The 16,638-nt window shown below is 44.7% G+C and overlaps 1 protein-coding gene across 1 annotated transcript; it reads right to left on the bottom strand.

Annotated features, from left to right (window-relative positions):
• Positions 1-1,889: 1,889 nt before the first annotated feature.
• LOC105729557 (T-cell surface glycoprotein CD3 epsilon chain) lies at positions 1,890-13,416 on the bottom strand. Its single transcript, XM_012470403.3, has 9 exons — positions 13,327-13,416; positions 13,103-13,210; positions 10,711-10,731; positions 9,582-9,596; positions 5,954-5,971; positions 5,301-5,525; positions 4,008-4,175; positions 3,409-3,455; positions 1,890-2,464 (listed from the first exon to the last, which is right to left on the bottom strand). The coding sequence occupies exons 2-9, from the start codon at positions 13,149-13,151 to the stop codon at positions 2,408-2,410; spliced, it is 600 nt and encodes a 199-aa protein (XP_012325826.1). The 5' UTR covers positions 13,152-13,210; positions 13,327-13,416; the 3' UTR covers positions 1,890-2,407.
• Positions 13,417-16,638: the final 3,222 nt, after the last annotated feature.

Raw genomic sequence — 16,638 nt, 5'->3', positions numbered from 1 at the left:
CAGCCCCCGAGTGGCTGGGATTACAGGCACCCACCACCATGCCTGGCTAATTTTTTGTATTTTTAGTAGAGACAGGATTTCACTATGTTGGCCGGCTAGTCTTGAACTCCTGACCTCGTGATCTGCCTCAGCCTCCCAAAGTGCTGGAATTACAGGCATGAGCCACTGCGCCCAGCACATTCTTTTTAAAATTTTTTATTTTCAAATTTTACTTTAAATTGTGGGATGCATGTGCAGAACATACAGGTTTGTTACATAGGTAGGTATACATGTGCCATGGTGGTTTGCACCTACCAACTTATCATCTAGGTTTTAAGCTCTGCTACATTGAGTATTTGTCCTAATGATCTCCCTTCCCTTGCCCCCTACACCCCAACAGGCCCCGGTGTATGACAATGGGGAACATTCTTTATGATTACAGTCAGTAATGAGTAGATGCTCTGAGAGTTAGAATTGGCTGCTAATTTCAGCTCTGCCCCACACCATCTGTGACTTGGGCAATTACTTGACCTCGCTGAGCCTCAGTATCCTCGTTTGTAAAATGAGGATGACATCTACCTTGTTGTGTCAACATAAGGATTAAATGAAATAATGCAGGTAAAGTGCTGAGTACAATTTTTGAAGCATATATTGAGTAAATGCTCAATACGTGTTAGCTGTTATCACCTTTATTACACTGAGCCATGCCTCCCCTTGATGGGACACACTCAAGTATACTTGCTACAAAACCGCCATCCCTGGGCCAGCCTGCTGATCAGCAGCTGGTGATGGACAACATCATGGAGACATTTTCTGAGCCCACGTGTTGATGCTTAGAGGGAAGGAAGTGACGCTTCAACAGAGACCAAAAACCAATAGAAGCTGTAGCCACAGCCCAAGGCTGAGGGGGACAGTATGTGGAGGCTGCTGGTCACAAATGGCCTTTTTAGTGGTGGTCACACTCAAAAATAGCCCTGCTGTCAGCAGGGAGATTTCTGAGTGCAGAGAGGGAGAGAAGAGAGCTCACAGGTTTGAGCCGGATGAGGACAGTCCCTGGATGCTCCGGCCTCCTCTCTCGCCAAGCAGAGTGTACAGTAGGAGACTGAGAACAAAGTGCTCCCACGCTGGCCTCCGCCCAGGGTGTCGTGGTACCTCTCCCACCCTCACTCTCGGAAGCCGTGCTCGGCAGTGCACCCACATCCTGCACTGCTTAACCACAGCCTCTGGCTGCAGGCGGCTGCCTCAGGATGGGGGTGTGCCTGCTTGAGACACCTCCCTCCTTCACTTCCCAAGCCCTGGCAGCTCCTCCTGGCAGCTTGTGGAAATCTGTGTCCCATCCCCAAGCCCCGCTTCCACCGCCACCGTCCTCTTCCATACCTTCACCTGTCTTTCAAGGCCCGTTTCTGTCTTGCCCATTTTCTGAACTGACCATTCCATCAGGGACCCATCAGTCATTCTCTGCCACCTTTGATGTTTTCCTCCAACTGAAGTTAGTCAAACTTCCTTTCTTTCTCTCTCCCCCTCCCATCCTCTTTCTTCCCTTCCTCCATCCCTCCCTTCTTTCCCTTTCCTGTTGTCTTTCTCTCTCTCTTTTTTGTTTTCCCCTCCCTTCACTTTTTTTCTCTTATTCCCTATGCCCTCTCTAAAGAGAGCTTCAAGTAACGGCCCTACCAGCTGTGGGAACAGAGAGAGAGTGCTCACATCTGGGGTCATCAAAGGTAGTGAGAACCTGAATGGTCTTGGGAGTTAGGGCAGCCTCTGAGGGCCTCTCAGAAAAGAGGGACAGCAACTCTTTCAGACAAACACAGTTTATTTTTTTCTCTCTTAGCTGAGAGGAGCCAAGCACATTTAAGGAGATGCAAATCACCATCCAGCGGCCTACAGTGGAGATGGGGGTGGGTGGGGGGGAGGGGGGTGGGTGATGTGGGGGTTAAGGGGGGAGGGAGGAGCTCAGGGCTGGCTCTGGGCCAGGATCTGTGGATGGGGCGGGGCCTCTGTCAGCATTTACTTAGTCCATCCCCAGAGAGGGATGCAAAAGGGGAAGAGGATACAAAAGTAGACGGAATAGTTTGGGATGGGGGACAATTTACATGCAAGGAAAGGTGGGAACTGAACAGAGAAGTTACATCCAAGGGGAAGGGAGTAAACAGCAGAAATAAATATCCTGGCAAAAGAGCAGGCCAGCTGGGAGGGTGTGACTACTGATGATGCTTCAAAGGAAGAGGAAGCAGCAATGTCTTAGGACTAGGCACCAGCAGAGAAGGCAGGAGGGAGGGAACTGGGGATGAGGCTGGAGGGCACAAGTTCACCATGAGGCCAAGGAACGATTGTCTCACGGGGTCCAAGACTAGCCCAGGAAACGGGGAGTCGCAGGGGGACTGGAGAGGAGTCAGACCTGGGCCAGCGGGAGGCAGTGTCCTCCGGAGGGTCAGATGCCTCTCTGATTCAGGCCAGAATACAGGTCCCGCTGGCCTTTCCGGATGGGCTGGGGGTAAAATAGAGACGGAGTGGTCAGTGGTGCAGGAGGAGGTACCTTCTAAGAAAGGGCACTGAGATCTAGCTTTAGGGCATGGGGAGAATTTTGGACTTGAAGTTAGGAGGCAGGCTGGAATTCTAACTTGGCACGGACAGTAGGAGACTTGAGCTGATCACCTCCTTCCGTGAGCCTCCGCTTTCCCATCTCAAAAATAGGAACTTAAAGACTCACCTTCCAGGGCTTCTGTCAGGGCTAAATAACTCACTTATGCTAAAGTAAATACTACCTACATGCTTGGCTGGTGCTCAACAAATATTTGTTGGGTATATCCAGGTGTGATAGTGAAAATATTTAACAACTAGTAGTGCACACACACCAACCAACTAGAACAATCCTGGTGATCCTCTGCTATGCCAGGCATTGACTCTTTAGTTACCGCAACTCAAAAGGCAGCCTGGTGGAGGAGGGGCTGTGATGTCTAGCCGTGTGTGTGTGTGTGTGTGTGTGTGTGTGTGTGTGTGCACGCACGCGCATAAGGGTGGGTTGGAGTGAGTAATGTTTGGGGCTATTTTCCAATGAAGTATTTTAATATTTCAATAAATAGTATGACTATACTGGTGCATGCCGGTGGAATATCAGCCCTGAATTTATTGTGTTAGGATTTGCATATATGATATTCTCCACGGCTGTATCCCAGGCAATTACTAAGCTAGAGAAAGAGGAGTATGTCTCCCGCAAGCTTCCACTCTTCACGGTTGTGAGAGCCATGCAGCCTTTGAGACAGTCCTGTTCTATCATGAAGGAGGCAGAGGTGGCACATGGAGAGTCATTTTGGGAGTTCTGAGTGAGGGGCTTTGAGGCATCTGGCAGACAAGATGGGCCATTCCATCTGTTCCCTTTCCCCTAAAGGGGCCTCCCCTCCAGCCTCCTGGCCCATTTCTATCCCCCATTACCTCATAGTCTGGGTTGGGAACAGGTGGTGGCCTCTCCTTGTTTTGTCCTGCGAAGGAAGCAGGGGAAACATTTCATTCCCATCAGGGAACCAATCTGGCAGCACTGTCTGTGCCAGTGAGACCCAGATAGAGGATGGCAAACCCCGTTCTCTCCTCTGCCCCTCCCTTTTCTGTTCAGCCCCTTTCTCTTTTTTCCTTTCATTCATCTCTAAGGACCCTATACTCTTCTTATCATTTTGTGACTTTCCTCAGCTCAAGGTCCTCCCATTGTTTCTTTCCATGGGGAAAGGGAAAGGAAAAGGCAGGAACTAATATCTCAGAGTCTCTCTTCCCACAGCTGAGGAACAGAATCGGATTACTGCAGGCATTGACAGGCATGTGAGGAAGCCCATCACGTTCATAAACTTTTCTGCACTTTTCTAGGGTGGGAAGGAGGGGAGTGATGTGAGATTCGGAACCCGCTGTTGAGATCTTGGCATAACAGTAATAGAAAATGTGCACAGAAGCTCTAGAGAAGCTGTTCTGACCTAGCTGTGGACTTGCCACCCACCCTGGCCCAGGCTGCATGTCCCCCTTGGCAGGAATCTCCACAGCCTTACCCCTTTGCCTGCCACCAGCACCCACTCCTCGTGTCACGGGCTTGGCCTTGGCCTTTCTATTCTTGCTCCAGTAGTAAACCAGCAGCAGCAAGCCCAGAGTGATGCAGATGTCCACTATGACAACTGTGGCCACCGCCATCACATCCACCTCCACGCAGTTCTCACACACTGTCGGGGGTGGGGTGGAGAAGAGAGGAAATCAACAAGCAGGAAAACGCAAGGCCCTGGAGGTGAGGAGGGAGCACATGAAGGCCATTCTCCCCTTACTACTCACACACTTGCCACGGCCAGAGCCCTGCCTTCAATATGTTCAGAATAACATCAACAAGCAAAGATTGGTGGCTGTGGGTAGAGGCACTGGAGTCAAACAGCACTGGGTTTCAGTCCCAGCTCTATTATTCACTAGCTGTGAGAAGTGTGAAATGTGTTTTCAACTCACAAAGCCTCTGTTTCCTCATCCCATTACTCATGGAAATAAAATGGTACTTAACCCATATGGTTGTTTTGTTGAGAGGATAACATGAAAGAAATCCCTGATAAGTGTTGGGTACATGCTTGAGAGTTAATAAGCACTCAATAAATGTTAGCTATTGTTATTATTTCATTATTATACCTTAGCTTATGCCATTTTGTTATAGTGGCTTTGAGTCTTTTTTGCAAACCTTTCTGAAAAATTTCTCTCTGGAGAAAGCATGAGATAAGCTAATGTTAGTGTGCCATGAACCTGGGTGTGATGCAGTGCAAATGACCCAGTCCTGTCTCTTGGGGAGTTGCTATTTTAGATCTCGCATAGACTGGGGTTACCCAGAAGCCTCAAATTGGTGTTTAATCTATATTCCAGAAAACACTGATGGTGCATGGTACCAGAGAGTCCTGGGATTGAGTGTGGGAGGAAGTGCAAAGACGCCGGGGCAGTGAGCTGGGTTAGGGGAAATAATTGAGAATGCCCCCCCTTTCTGAGACGAAGTTTCACTCTTGTTGCCTAGGTGCGATCTCGGCTCACTGCAACCTCCGCCTCCCGGGTTCAAGCGATTCTCCTGCCTCAGCCTCCCAAGTAGCTGGGATTACAGGTGCCCACCACCACGTCAGCTAATTTTTTGTATTTTAGTAGAGATGGGGTTTCACTATGTTGGCCAGGCTGGTCTCGAACTCCTGACCTCAGGCAATCCACTTGCCTTGGCCTCCCAAAATGCTGTGATTACAGGTGTGAGCCACCACGCCTGGCTAAGAATGCCCTTTTGAATGCTCCTCCCTAAAGAGCCCGGCAGTGCCTGCTCTGCAGACCTAGATTACCTCTTGCCTTCAGGTAGAGATAATGGCTCGCCTTTTCTGCGGGAGTCTCTTTGGAGAGGCAGGCATAATAACCACTTTGTTCCATTTCTGAAAAATCCTCCAGTAACAACAGGTGGTCCTCATGACCTTCTTTGTTTTGATCATTTATGAGCCATTTTATTTCATGTCCATCATACAGAGGGCACGTCAGTGTTACTGTGGTTCCTGAGATGGAAACTTTATATGCTGGGGAGAAAGAAGGGACATTGGTGGAAGAAACCGAGACAATTTTAGAAAAGGCAAATTAGTGACAAAAGAACCAACCAAATGCAGGAAGTCATCTGTCATCCAGGTCTTAGATTTGCTTGTCAGAAGGGGGCTCTCCTGGCTGGAGGGTGTGGAAGAGGAGATATGTGGAATGAAGGGAACTAGAGAACCTTTTGAGAGGTGGCTTTAGGGTTTACGCAGGGACATGGGGACTTGGAAAGGGGAAGACTGATGTAAAGAAAAACCCATAAAAGTCCCTATTTAGAACCTTTCTAAAATGGGATTGAGAATGCAAATGCTGGGCCAATCTCAGTTCTTGGGGTCCATCTGTCTCAGTCAGTTCCTTGTCATGTACCCACCAATCTGCATCCTAAGACAGGGCATACATAAAAGACTAATAAACTCACGGTTCTGTGTAGTATCACCTGAAAATGAAAAAGGGAAAGATGGTAAGATAATATCTTGGTTTAAGTTTAAATTGTAGGTAAATTTTTTCTAGTGGAATTAGACACTGCCCACAAGACTTCCCAAAGAGGGTCTCATCCATTTAGGAGCCCCAAGTCTTGGAGGTGAGGTTTATGCTTAGCTTATGAGATTTAGATCATAGATATATTTATTAAATAGCTCATAGATGTAACTCAGATACATCAGATTCAGAATATACCAGCATGTGCTCCTAGATCCAGATCTACTGAAGCTCAGAAAGCCTTAATGTCCTAAAGCCAAAAAATTCCAGAGGTTTCAAGCTTATCCTCTCATGTTAGCCAGAACTGTATTACAGATAGATTTGAAAGGGCCTTCTCAGAAATAAAGACCTCTATACCATTGAATCACTGATTTGTGGACTTACCTATTTCTTACAATACAGAAATTCTTTCTTATAACCGAGTCCCTCATAATAGAGAACAAACATCTTTCTTCTTATTCCATATAATTTTCTCTGTGTTTGCCTTTAAATAATGTGAAATACTCAAAACATTTTGAGGGAATGGTTCTTCCAATAAAAAGTGGCTTCACTTTACATTATCTCTGAGCATAATCAGCTCTCAATTACTTTTGTTAGAGGGAGGCTCATTAGTGTGGACAACTGAAATCAACTAATAATCCACTAATGCCATTTGTAGGTCCAGTCATGTTCCCCACAGCCGCCATGTTTGCCCTGGGAGGTGGAGCTAGGGGTCCTTTCTTATTTCCTGGAAAAGTTGTGGCTGGAACACCGGGTTTTGCTAGAGCCTGGACCTGACAGTAGAAGAGAGGAGAGAGGTGGTGGTGCTGCTGTCAAAGACAGAGCTCTGAACGCAAGAGTCAGATGCCCTGTGTTTGAATCCTGGTCTGCCCTAGTCTGTGTGACTGAGGGCAAGTCATTTAACTTTGCTGAACCTCAATTTCTTTATCAGGGAAATGGAGACAAAACACCAACCTCACAAGGTTTTTGTGAAAATTAAATGGATTATGAAGGTGAAAGTGGATGACACATAGCAGGTGCTGAAGAAAAAGTTACGTCCTTTCCTCCTTCCTTCTTGAGGTCCTGCTACCCCCAGAACAGAACTGAACTCTGACTCAGTTGCTCAGGCAGCCTTCTGACCTAGACTGTGCAGAATGTAAACAAATCATTCTCTACGTCTTTCCACCTGCTTATAATTGGGAGTTGAGTATAAAGACAGTAGATAGTTTATATTATTTTAACTTGTAAATAATTTTTCAACACTGATGTTTCTTAGACATGTTAAATGAACTAGAAATCATAAATAAAGTACATAGACATCATACTCTGCTGGGTGTATTTGTTTGAAAAAAAGTATAGAAAATTGCTCCCTACTTCTATTGGCACAAATTCAGTAGTGGAGCTCAGACTTAGCTCAGGCTCATACAAGGGTCTAGATGTCTATGCTTACACAGAAATGTGCTCCGTGTGTGTTCACTGCAGCACTATTCACAAGAGCAAAGACATTGAATCAACCTAAATGCCTGTCAATGGTAGACTGTATATAAAATGTGCTGCATATATGCCATGGAATACTATGCAGCCATAAAAAAGAATGAGATCATGTCTTTTGCAGGAACATCGATGGGGCTGGAGGCTGTTATCTTTAGCAAACTAACACAGTGACAGAAAACCAAATACCACATGTTCTCACTTAGAAGTGGGAGCTAAATGATGAGAACACATGGACACCTAGAGGGAAATGACACACACTGGGACCTCTCAGAGGGTGGAGGGTGGGAGGAGGAAGAAAATCAGGAAAAATAACTAAAGGGCACTAGGCTTAATACCCAGATGATGAAATAATCTGTAAAACAAACCCCATGACACAAGTTTACCTATGTAACATACCTTTACATGTACCCCTGAATTTAAAACGAAAGTTAAATTTAAAAAAGATATGTGTGCTCACAAAGATTTTATACACATCCAGAGACAGTATTTCATAATGGTTAAGAAAATGAACTTCAGTATCATATAAATCTGCATTGATTTTTTTTTATTTTTAAATTTCTATTAATTTTTTTAGAGACAAGGTCTTTCTCTGACACAGAGGCTGGAGTGCAGTGGTACAATTTTGGCTCAATGCAGCCTCAATCTTCTGAGCTCAAGCGAGCCTGCCACCTTAGCCTCCCAAAGTGTTGGGATTATAGGCATGAGCCACTGCACCTGGCCTAAATCTGCATTCATATCTCTAGGACTGGGCTGTTTATTTATTTTTGTTAATTTTTGTATTTATTTGAGCCTTTGTTTTCTTATCTGTACAACAGGGATGTTAGAAGAATTAAATGAGAAAATTCAAATAGAATATTTAGAGCAGTGCCTAAAAGATACATGCTCAGTAAACTTCAATGCTTATCATGTATGATCACCGTGCTTTCCATGTATTAATAGCTAAAATTTACCTGCTGACTTTTTTTTTTTTTTAAGACAGTCTTGCTCTGTCACCCAGGCTGGAGTACAATAGTGCAATCTTGGCTCACTGCAACCTCCACCTCCCAGGTTCAAGCAATTCTCCTGCCTCAGCCTCCTGAGTAGCTGAGATTACAGGCACTCGCCACCACAGCTGGCTAATTTTTGTATTTTTAGTAGAGACAGAGTTTCACCATGTTGGCTAGACTGGTCGTGAACTCCTGACCTCAGGTGATCCACCCACCTCGGCTTCCCAAAGTGCTGGGATTACAGGTGTGAGCCACCATGCCCAGCCCACCTACTGCCTTTTATGTCAGATAATGTTCTAAGTGCCTTAAATAAATTATTCACTCGGTCCTTATAATAACCCTATAAGCTAGGCTAGGTAGCACTATTATTTCCATTGTACCATGATGATGCTATGGCATAGAAAAGTTAGGTAAATTATTAAAACACACCCAGCAAGTAGGGGGTTTAGCCAAGATTCAAACATTCTGGTCTAGCTTAGTTAGACTTTTAGCCCTTATAAACTTTATCTTTTCTGCATAAAATATTTTTTTCCCTAAAACATGAGCTTATCCTTAAAAATTCAGCACAAGGATCACCTCCCCCAGGGAGACTTTCTCAACAACACTCTGTAGAGTTGACCACTCCCCTCTTTATACTTCATTTTACTCTGTATCTAACCATATTATAACATGCAGCTCATTATATTTTTAATTATTTGTCTCTCACACAGGCCACCAGCTTCTTAAGGGGAGGTAATTAGCAATGTGTTCATACATTTGTTCATTTATTCTTTCAGAAAATATTCATTGAGCACCTGTTACGTGCCAGACACTGGGCTAGATAAATGAGACACTGTCTCTGTCTGCCTTCAAAGATTTCATGGCTTACACAAAAACAAATGGTAGGTCCAACCCACACCCATATGTGTGTGATCAGAGATACATGCATGCACAGCTATAATCTGACATGATAGCTAGCAACAAATACAGGCACGTTTCATCCAGATCCCATTGAAAGATACTTGTATTTTCCCTTTACTAGTTTTAGTTATTAGTGTTACTGTGATTGTACTCTATGACCATTTTGTTCTACATCTGAAAAGAGGTCAGATAGAGTGAAAATCCTCTTACCCATTTCTTCATTACCTGAAAAGGAAACGGTAAGAATCCATTAGTAACGTTTCTATTGGCAACGAAGACCAGATCCTGCTCCCATGGGCTGGGACTCTTCCCTCAACCCTTAAGAAACAATGGATCTTCAAATTCCCTCCACTGCATATAAAAAGCTGTTTTGGGCCTTACGTCTTATCTGACGACTATTTCCAAAAATGGCTCTTAAGGACACTACAAATTAGGCAGCACGGTGGAATGTGGGCATAGTTGTTGCCTTTATTTTAATTTTTGAGACAGTCTTGCTCTGTCACCCAGGCTAGAGTACTGTGGTGCGATCTTGGCTCACTTGCAACCTCTGCCTCCCAGGTTCAAGCGATTCTTCTGCCTCAGCCTCTCAAGTAGCTAGGACTAGAGGTGTGTATCACCACGCCCGGTTAATTTTGGTATTTTTGGTAGAGACAGGGTTTCGCCATGTTGGCCAGGCTGGTCTCGAACTCCTGGCCTCAAGTGATCTGTCCACCTTGACCACCCGAAGTGCTGGGATTAAGGTGTGAGCCACGGTGTCCAGTTGTGGTTGCCATTAAATACAACATTGGTTCACTCAGTTTGGAGGAGCTGATTGAATAGAGAGGCTTCCAATGTTGGACCACTCCTGACCTACTGTTGTGACTGAGAGAGTAAGTTCAGGCTGGGCAGGCTCATATGCCTGTGCACACGTATGAACACACATGTACACACATGTATTCAGAATATTCAGACATGTGATTCTGAACACACACCAAATGTTGCCCCAGAAGCTTCTCCAGAGTAACCCTGTGCAAGTATTCTGGCTACATCTCCTCTGCAGAACCTCACATCAAATATAAATGCAAACAGATGAAAACTGTTAGTGCTTTCAACTTCATTTAAGTCTGTTTTTTTTTTTTTTTTTTTGCATTGTGAAGACTTATTATTTCCTCTCTCTGTCGCTTCCCTCTCTGTGCTAGAAATATCTCCAGGCTTGTGAGGAAAGTCAAAGGAGTAGTTGGGAGAAACCCCTTTTCCTGGTCTCTGTGGAAGTTCTGTGGGAGGTCTAAGAGAAAGCTCCACTCATAACTACAAAGAATGATGGGCTGATTTCATAAAAAAGAAAGAAAGCATATCTCACCGTCCTGCCCCCAGATGCCAACTAGAAAATAAATAAGAAAAAAAAGTGTTAGTAAATGTTGTGGGTACCTGCATTTCTAAACAGAAAAAGGGCTGTGTTGCAGTATGACCACTGATGACATCTGATGTCCTTCCCAGTCACTGCTGGGTCACAGCCATTTCTATACCCTAGAACAGTGGAACTTACTGCTGGTATTGACCAGGGGTTACCAGAAAATTTGGAAGGAAATAGAGGAAGGAAACATCTAGCATTAACTATGAGCCCACGATATTTGACAAGCAGAAGCCAGAAAAAGTTGTTTTTTGGATGACTAGAGACATGGCAAAAGAATTTTGCCCCTAAGCCTCCATTTTGAACATTGGTCTCCGTGGAAGAAAAACATGCTCTTGGTTGGGTACAAACACTGGGATTCTTGTTCCATTTCTGGCTCTGCTTTTCTGGTGGTTCAGTTTTTCCATTTGTTTTCTGCTTGAGACAGATGGAAATATTTGAAACCCTGATTACTCATCAACTAGGGCCTGTGCGTTGAAGAGCCTAATCACATTTCCACCAGGCCCTCCAGAATGCCCTCACTCAGCAATACTTTGGATTCATTACAACAGTCAGTTTCCCTGGCATTGCCTGAAAGCTTTCTGCACACCTAGGCCTTTCTTTTACTGAAGCCTCTACACTGGAGGAGCCAGGATCCCCACTGTCGTATCCTCAAAGCAGATTGGGTACGTTCCTATGATGCCAGATATCTGGGGTGATTGGGTCTTTGATAGTCTCTCTTTTAATTTATTTTTATTAATTTATTTTTTTGAGACACTCCAGGCTGGAGTGCAGTGGCTTGATCATGGCTCACTGCAGCCTTAACCTCCTGGGCCCAAGTGATCCTCCCTCCTCAGCTTCCCAAGTAGCTGGGACTATAGGTGTGTGCCATCATGCCTGGCTAATATTTAATTTTTTTTTGTAGAGATGGGGTTTCACTATGTTGCCCAGGCTGGTCTTGAATTCCTGAGCTCAAGTGATCTTCCCACTTTGGCTTCCCAAAATGCTGGGATTACAGGTATAAGCCACCGCACCTGGCCCTCTTCTTCCTCCCTTTTTTTTTTTTTAAAGGAAAAGCACACTTTTCAACTCTAAAATGGTTTAATTCTATTTCCACCTAGGAAGGAAGGCATTATATCCTCTTTTTAAAATTCTTTTTAATTTTTACTATATAAACTGATAAATCTTCTACTTTACAGATTAAGAAATTGATAGAAAATGCCTGGTCACTCCCTACAGGAGTTACATCCTGCCCCTTGATACTCAATGTGTTCCTAGGATCAGTAGCAGATTAATAAACTTGAGAGCTTACTAGACACGTGGAATCTCAGTCCCCAGTCCGGGTCTTTTGAAGCAGAAGCTGCATTTTTAACAAGATCACCAGATGATTTGTGTGCACATTCAAGACGTGAGAAACCCAAGATGAAGCAGGAAGTGGAGACATCATGGCTGGGGCTCTGAGATGGGGGCACCAGCTGTGACAGCATTTTCTAGGTCTTTGAAAGAAAACCATCACGAGCCATTTAGCCTCATGTGGTGCAGCCATTTAGAGCACAAACAGTCCTGGTCTCCCAGATCAGCTTCAGCACTTACTATGTGGTTTAACACAAGCTATTTAACGTTTTCGAGTATCAATTTCTTAATCTGTAGAGGATTTATCAACTTATGTAGTAAAACTTAAAAAGAAGTTTTTAAAAAGGACATAACCCCTTCCCTCCTAGGTGGAAGTAGTATTAAACCAGTTAACACATCTAAATAATTTTTTCTTTACACGGTATCTGGCACTCAGTAAATGGCAACTTTTTTGGTATTATTTATCTCATATGAGATATAGAAATGCTCTTGGTTATTTGTTGATTCGTATCCCATCTTGCTTCAGAAAAAAAAACTAAATAAACTGAAAGTTGTTGGTCACCTGAAAAGGACTGAAAATTACGAGGTGTTTTATTGTCTCAAAGATAGTGAACTTGCTATATATGCCCTGTGCAGAGTTTTAGCTCAGCTATCTGGTCTCCCCAAAACAAGGAGTGGAGCTCTGCTCTTCTAATCTCTTTTGGTTAGTTCTGGAGGGCTGGGTAAGTTGGAATGAGCTTGTACTCAGAGGCAGCGAGACCTCTTTGCTCTCAAGAGCTATGATCACCCCAATTGCTCTTCTTCGCCTGCTCCCCAAACACTCTCCCAGGCACCCGAGGTCTATCTTTTTCTTTAGTCCCCATCTCTAATCCCCCACCCTAACATAGCACGAACAGTTCCTTACATCTGGTAAATGACGCTCCTTGGTGCCATTGGGCAGTGCCAGGTAAGACTGTAAGCCTTCCAGTTGTCAGGAGACATACCACCCTTTCCACTCCATCCTACTCACCTGATAAGAGGCAGAGGCCCAGAACTCTCCAGCGAGTGCCTGACTGCATCCTTCTTTCACGGGTTGGTTACTCTATTAAGATGGCGGAGGCCAGCAGACTTACTACTTCTGGAAAAAAAAGCAAAATACGTGACTTTTTCAAAACATCTGCCAGAGATTAGGACCCTGGGGCCGTTGTTCCCAATGCTAGGATCAAAAAGGAGGGCTTTATAAGAGAGACTCACCATTTTCTGAAGCAGGCACCTGAGGCTGGGAGGGAGGCGGGCTTCTGAACCCCACACAGGAAGTAGCGGGGCCTCTGGGCTTGCGGGTTCTACCTCACTTGGAAACGTTCAGGGCAGAGGCCTCCACCTGGGTTGGTGGAAGAAAGCTGGGTCCCACAGCCTTCCTAGAAGGCTAAACAAGAGGACTCTGACAAAACCTGGAGGGGCCATGAAAAATACCTGACATTTAGCTGTCCAGACCATGCAGTAGGTTGGTGCAAAAGTAATTGCAGTTTTTGCTATTGAAAGTAATGATAATACAATGTGCCTCGACATTGGTGGACCCCCCTCCCCTGTAAGCTCTGACAAGAAGAGGGAGGTGCATGAACATTTGATTTCTTTATGGTGGACCTGGCATGGAGCAGCAGGATGCAGCCATCTTACTAACAAAACTTGTTGGCTTGAAAAATACATGTTACTTAAATCCATGAGATGCCATTTTTTTTTGCCTATAATCTTTACAAAAATATTTAAAAACACAAGACTCAATGTTGAACAGGGTAAAGAGAGATAGTGTCAAAGTCTGCTGTTATGAATGTGAATTGATATAGCCCTTCTTTATTTTTAAGCATGCATTATCAAATGCTTACTATCTCCAAGCACTGTGCCCACCTTTTCTGACATATCTCATTTAACCCTCAAAACGACCCTCTAAGGTAGGTATTATTTTTATTTCCACTTTATACTTGAGCAAACTAAAGCTTAGACAGGTTACCTAAGTTGCGGATTACAGAGCTGAGACTCTAGAAAACATTGTGGTGAAATTCACTTATTTAGTACATATTTTCTGTCTACTGTGCTGTAGTTCTATGCTGGGTGCTAGTAATACAGCAGCAACAAGATAAAAAAGGAAATGTAGACATTAAACAGATAACTTCATCATCATTAACCATGCCCTGCATGATGGTGTTTTCTTGTTTTCTTAGCTACTCAGGAGGCTGAAGCAGGAGGATTGCTTGAGGCTAGGGGTTCAAGACTGCAGCGGGTGTGATTGTGCCTGTGAATAGCGACTGCACTCCAGCCTAGGCAACATAATGAGACCCCATCTTAAAAAAAAAAATCCCAGATAACTTCAGGAGATTCATGCTAGGAAAGAAGACATTTAGGCTCTGTGGGAGTGACAGAAGGGATCTAAGATAGTCTGGGGTGGGGTGGGGAAGAGAAGGTCCCTCTGAGTCGGTGACATCTAAGCTGAAATTTGATGGAAGAACAGCAATGAACCAGGTGGAGTGGAAAGTATTCCAGACAGAGGGAGCAACATGTTTGAAGCCCAGAGATGAAGTAGAGAAATGGAAAGTCCGGAACAGCAGGTAACAGGGAGAGCGAGGAGTGCGAGAAATAATATAGGAAACTCTCCAGATGTGGTACTTTGGGAGGCCAAAGCAGGCAGATTGCTTGAGTCCAGGACTTCAAGACCAGCTTGAGCAACATAGTGAAACCAAATTTCTACAAAAAAAAAAAAAAAAAAATACAAAAAATTAGCCGGGTGTGGTGGTGCTCACCTGTAGTCCCAGCTACTTGGGAGGCTGAGGTGGGAGGATCACTTGAGCTCAGGAGGTTGAGGCTGCAGTCAGTTATGATTGTGCCACTACACTCCAGCTTGGGAGATAGAGTGAGACCCTGTCAAATAAAAAAAAAAAAAAAGAAAACTCAGCAGGGACCAGATGGGAAGGGATTTGCAAACTATGTTAGGGATTCTTAAGGATTTTCTAAGGGCCTTAGGAAGTATTTGAGTAGTTTTAAAAAGCTGAGTGACAGTGTCAAATTCTTATAATACTCAAATGAAAAAAGTGAGTTTTTTAAAATTTATTTTTGTTTTTTTTTACATGAAGTTTCACTCTTGACCAGACTGGAATGCAATCGTGATCTTGGCTCACTGCAATCTCCCTATCTGGGACTCAATCCATCCTCCTATCTCATACTCCTGAGTAGCTGGGACTACAGGCACCCTCCACCATGCCCAGCTATTTTTTGTATTTTTGGTAGTGACAGAGTTTCACCATGTTGCCCAGGCTGGTCTTGAACTCCTGAGCTCAAGCAAGTTGCCCACCTTGGCCTCCCAAAGTGCTGGGATTACAGGTGTGAGCCACCACACCTGGCCAAAACGTAAAAAGTTTTAATGATGGAAGTAATACGTGCATGTTAAAAACAATGCATATACAAGGGCTTTATAACAATAGCCCCCTGTTCTACCTTACTTCACTCCTGCACCTCTCCCTAGAGAAAATCACTTAAAAATTTTTCAACTGTGTTTTTTCTTTTTTTTTTTCTGGTGGTTAACTTCATATCTGTAAATGTGCATTGCCATCCATTAGGTTCTCTGGGAAATAAAAATGGAGATTTGTGCAGGTGGCTCGTTGAGGAAGCACAGAAGCATCATCTGTAAGGGAGAGAGGGGCAGCATTGGGCAGGGAGTGGTGAACTGTGATGAGATGTGGCAGGAGCCTCAGCCAGATCCCTGAGGAGCTCACAGCCTGGGATCACCCTCCTGAGTTACCTTGAATTGAGCAGAGGGGCATGCCAGTCACTTGCTGGGTGTGAGTTGCTCCCAGAGACGGGGTGTGAAGTTGGGTGAGGCAGCTGCTTCTGCTGAGGGCAATGCCTTTGAAAGAGCTCAACTGTGAGTCCTCTGAGGACAAGAATCCCAGCAGCTTGGGGAGGGAGCAGCCCTGAAGCAATGACCTGGGTGCAGCCACAGCATCCATGCAGTTTAATCCTTGCACTGCTTGGATCCATTCGCTTCATATAATAATTTCATCCCATCCTTAAACAGCCTTTTCAGGATTCTGGTTATCTCTTTTCTTGGAGAAGCTTATAAAAGGAAAGTTAATGGGACAAATGACAGCCCTCGTTAGCACAGCTGTCTCAGGGTGCATCTGATAGGCATTGCTTATCTCCCTTGTTCCCCATTCTGGATTGCTCCTAGCCTCAGCTAGCACCTCTGCTGACCTCAGGGAAGACATAGCTTGAGGAGTCTGAGTCCCTGGCAGTCATGGCCTTTCAGGCTGTGGCTGCTGCACTTGCCCATTTACCATCAAAATTACAGTAAGAGGTGCCCCAGGGGAGCCCTCGGATTCTACCTGTGCTGTCCCTGCAGCCCTGCCTCCGCCTTATCATCAGATCTGGAGAGGTTCATTCTGCTGGGGGAGCGAATCATTTTTTATTTATTTGTTTGTGTGTGTGTGTGCTGGTCTCTCAGCAGTGGTATAGATTAAAGTTTAGTGGGTGCTGCGGTGAAAGTGTTCTGCCTCTGGAAACCATGGCCCCTGGAAA

The sequence above is a fragment of the Aotus nancymaae genome, unplaced genomic scaffold, assembly GCF_030222135.1.
Source record: "Aotus nancymaae isolate 86718 unplaced genomic scaffold, 86718_ANA_hifiasm-v0.15.2.pri h1tg000012l, whole genome shotgun sequence".
NCBI lineage: Eukaryota > Metazoa > Chordata > Mammalia > Primates > Aotidae > Aotus > Aotus nancymaae.
This window is presented reverse-complemented; position numbering and strand designations above follow the sequence as displayed.

Coding starts and splice junctions, on each gene's coding strand:
- LOC105729557 (XM_012470403.3), bottom strand. CDS start 13,151: ATGCAGTCAGGCACTCGCTGGAGAGTTCTGGGCCTCTGCCTCTTATCA. Junction 4,176..5,300: donor TCTCTACCTGAAGGCAAGAG/GTAATCTAGGTC, acceptor CACCCCCGACAG/TGTGTGAGAACTGCGTGGAG. Junction 3,456..4,007: donor TGCTGGTGGCAGGCAAAGGG/GTAAGGCTGTGG, acceptor CTTCCTTCGCAG/GACAAAACAAGGAGAGGCCA.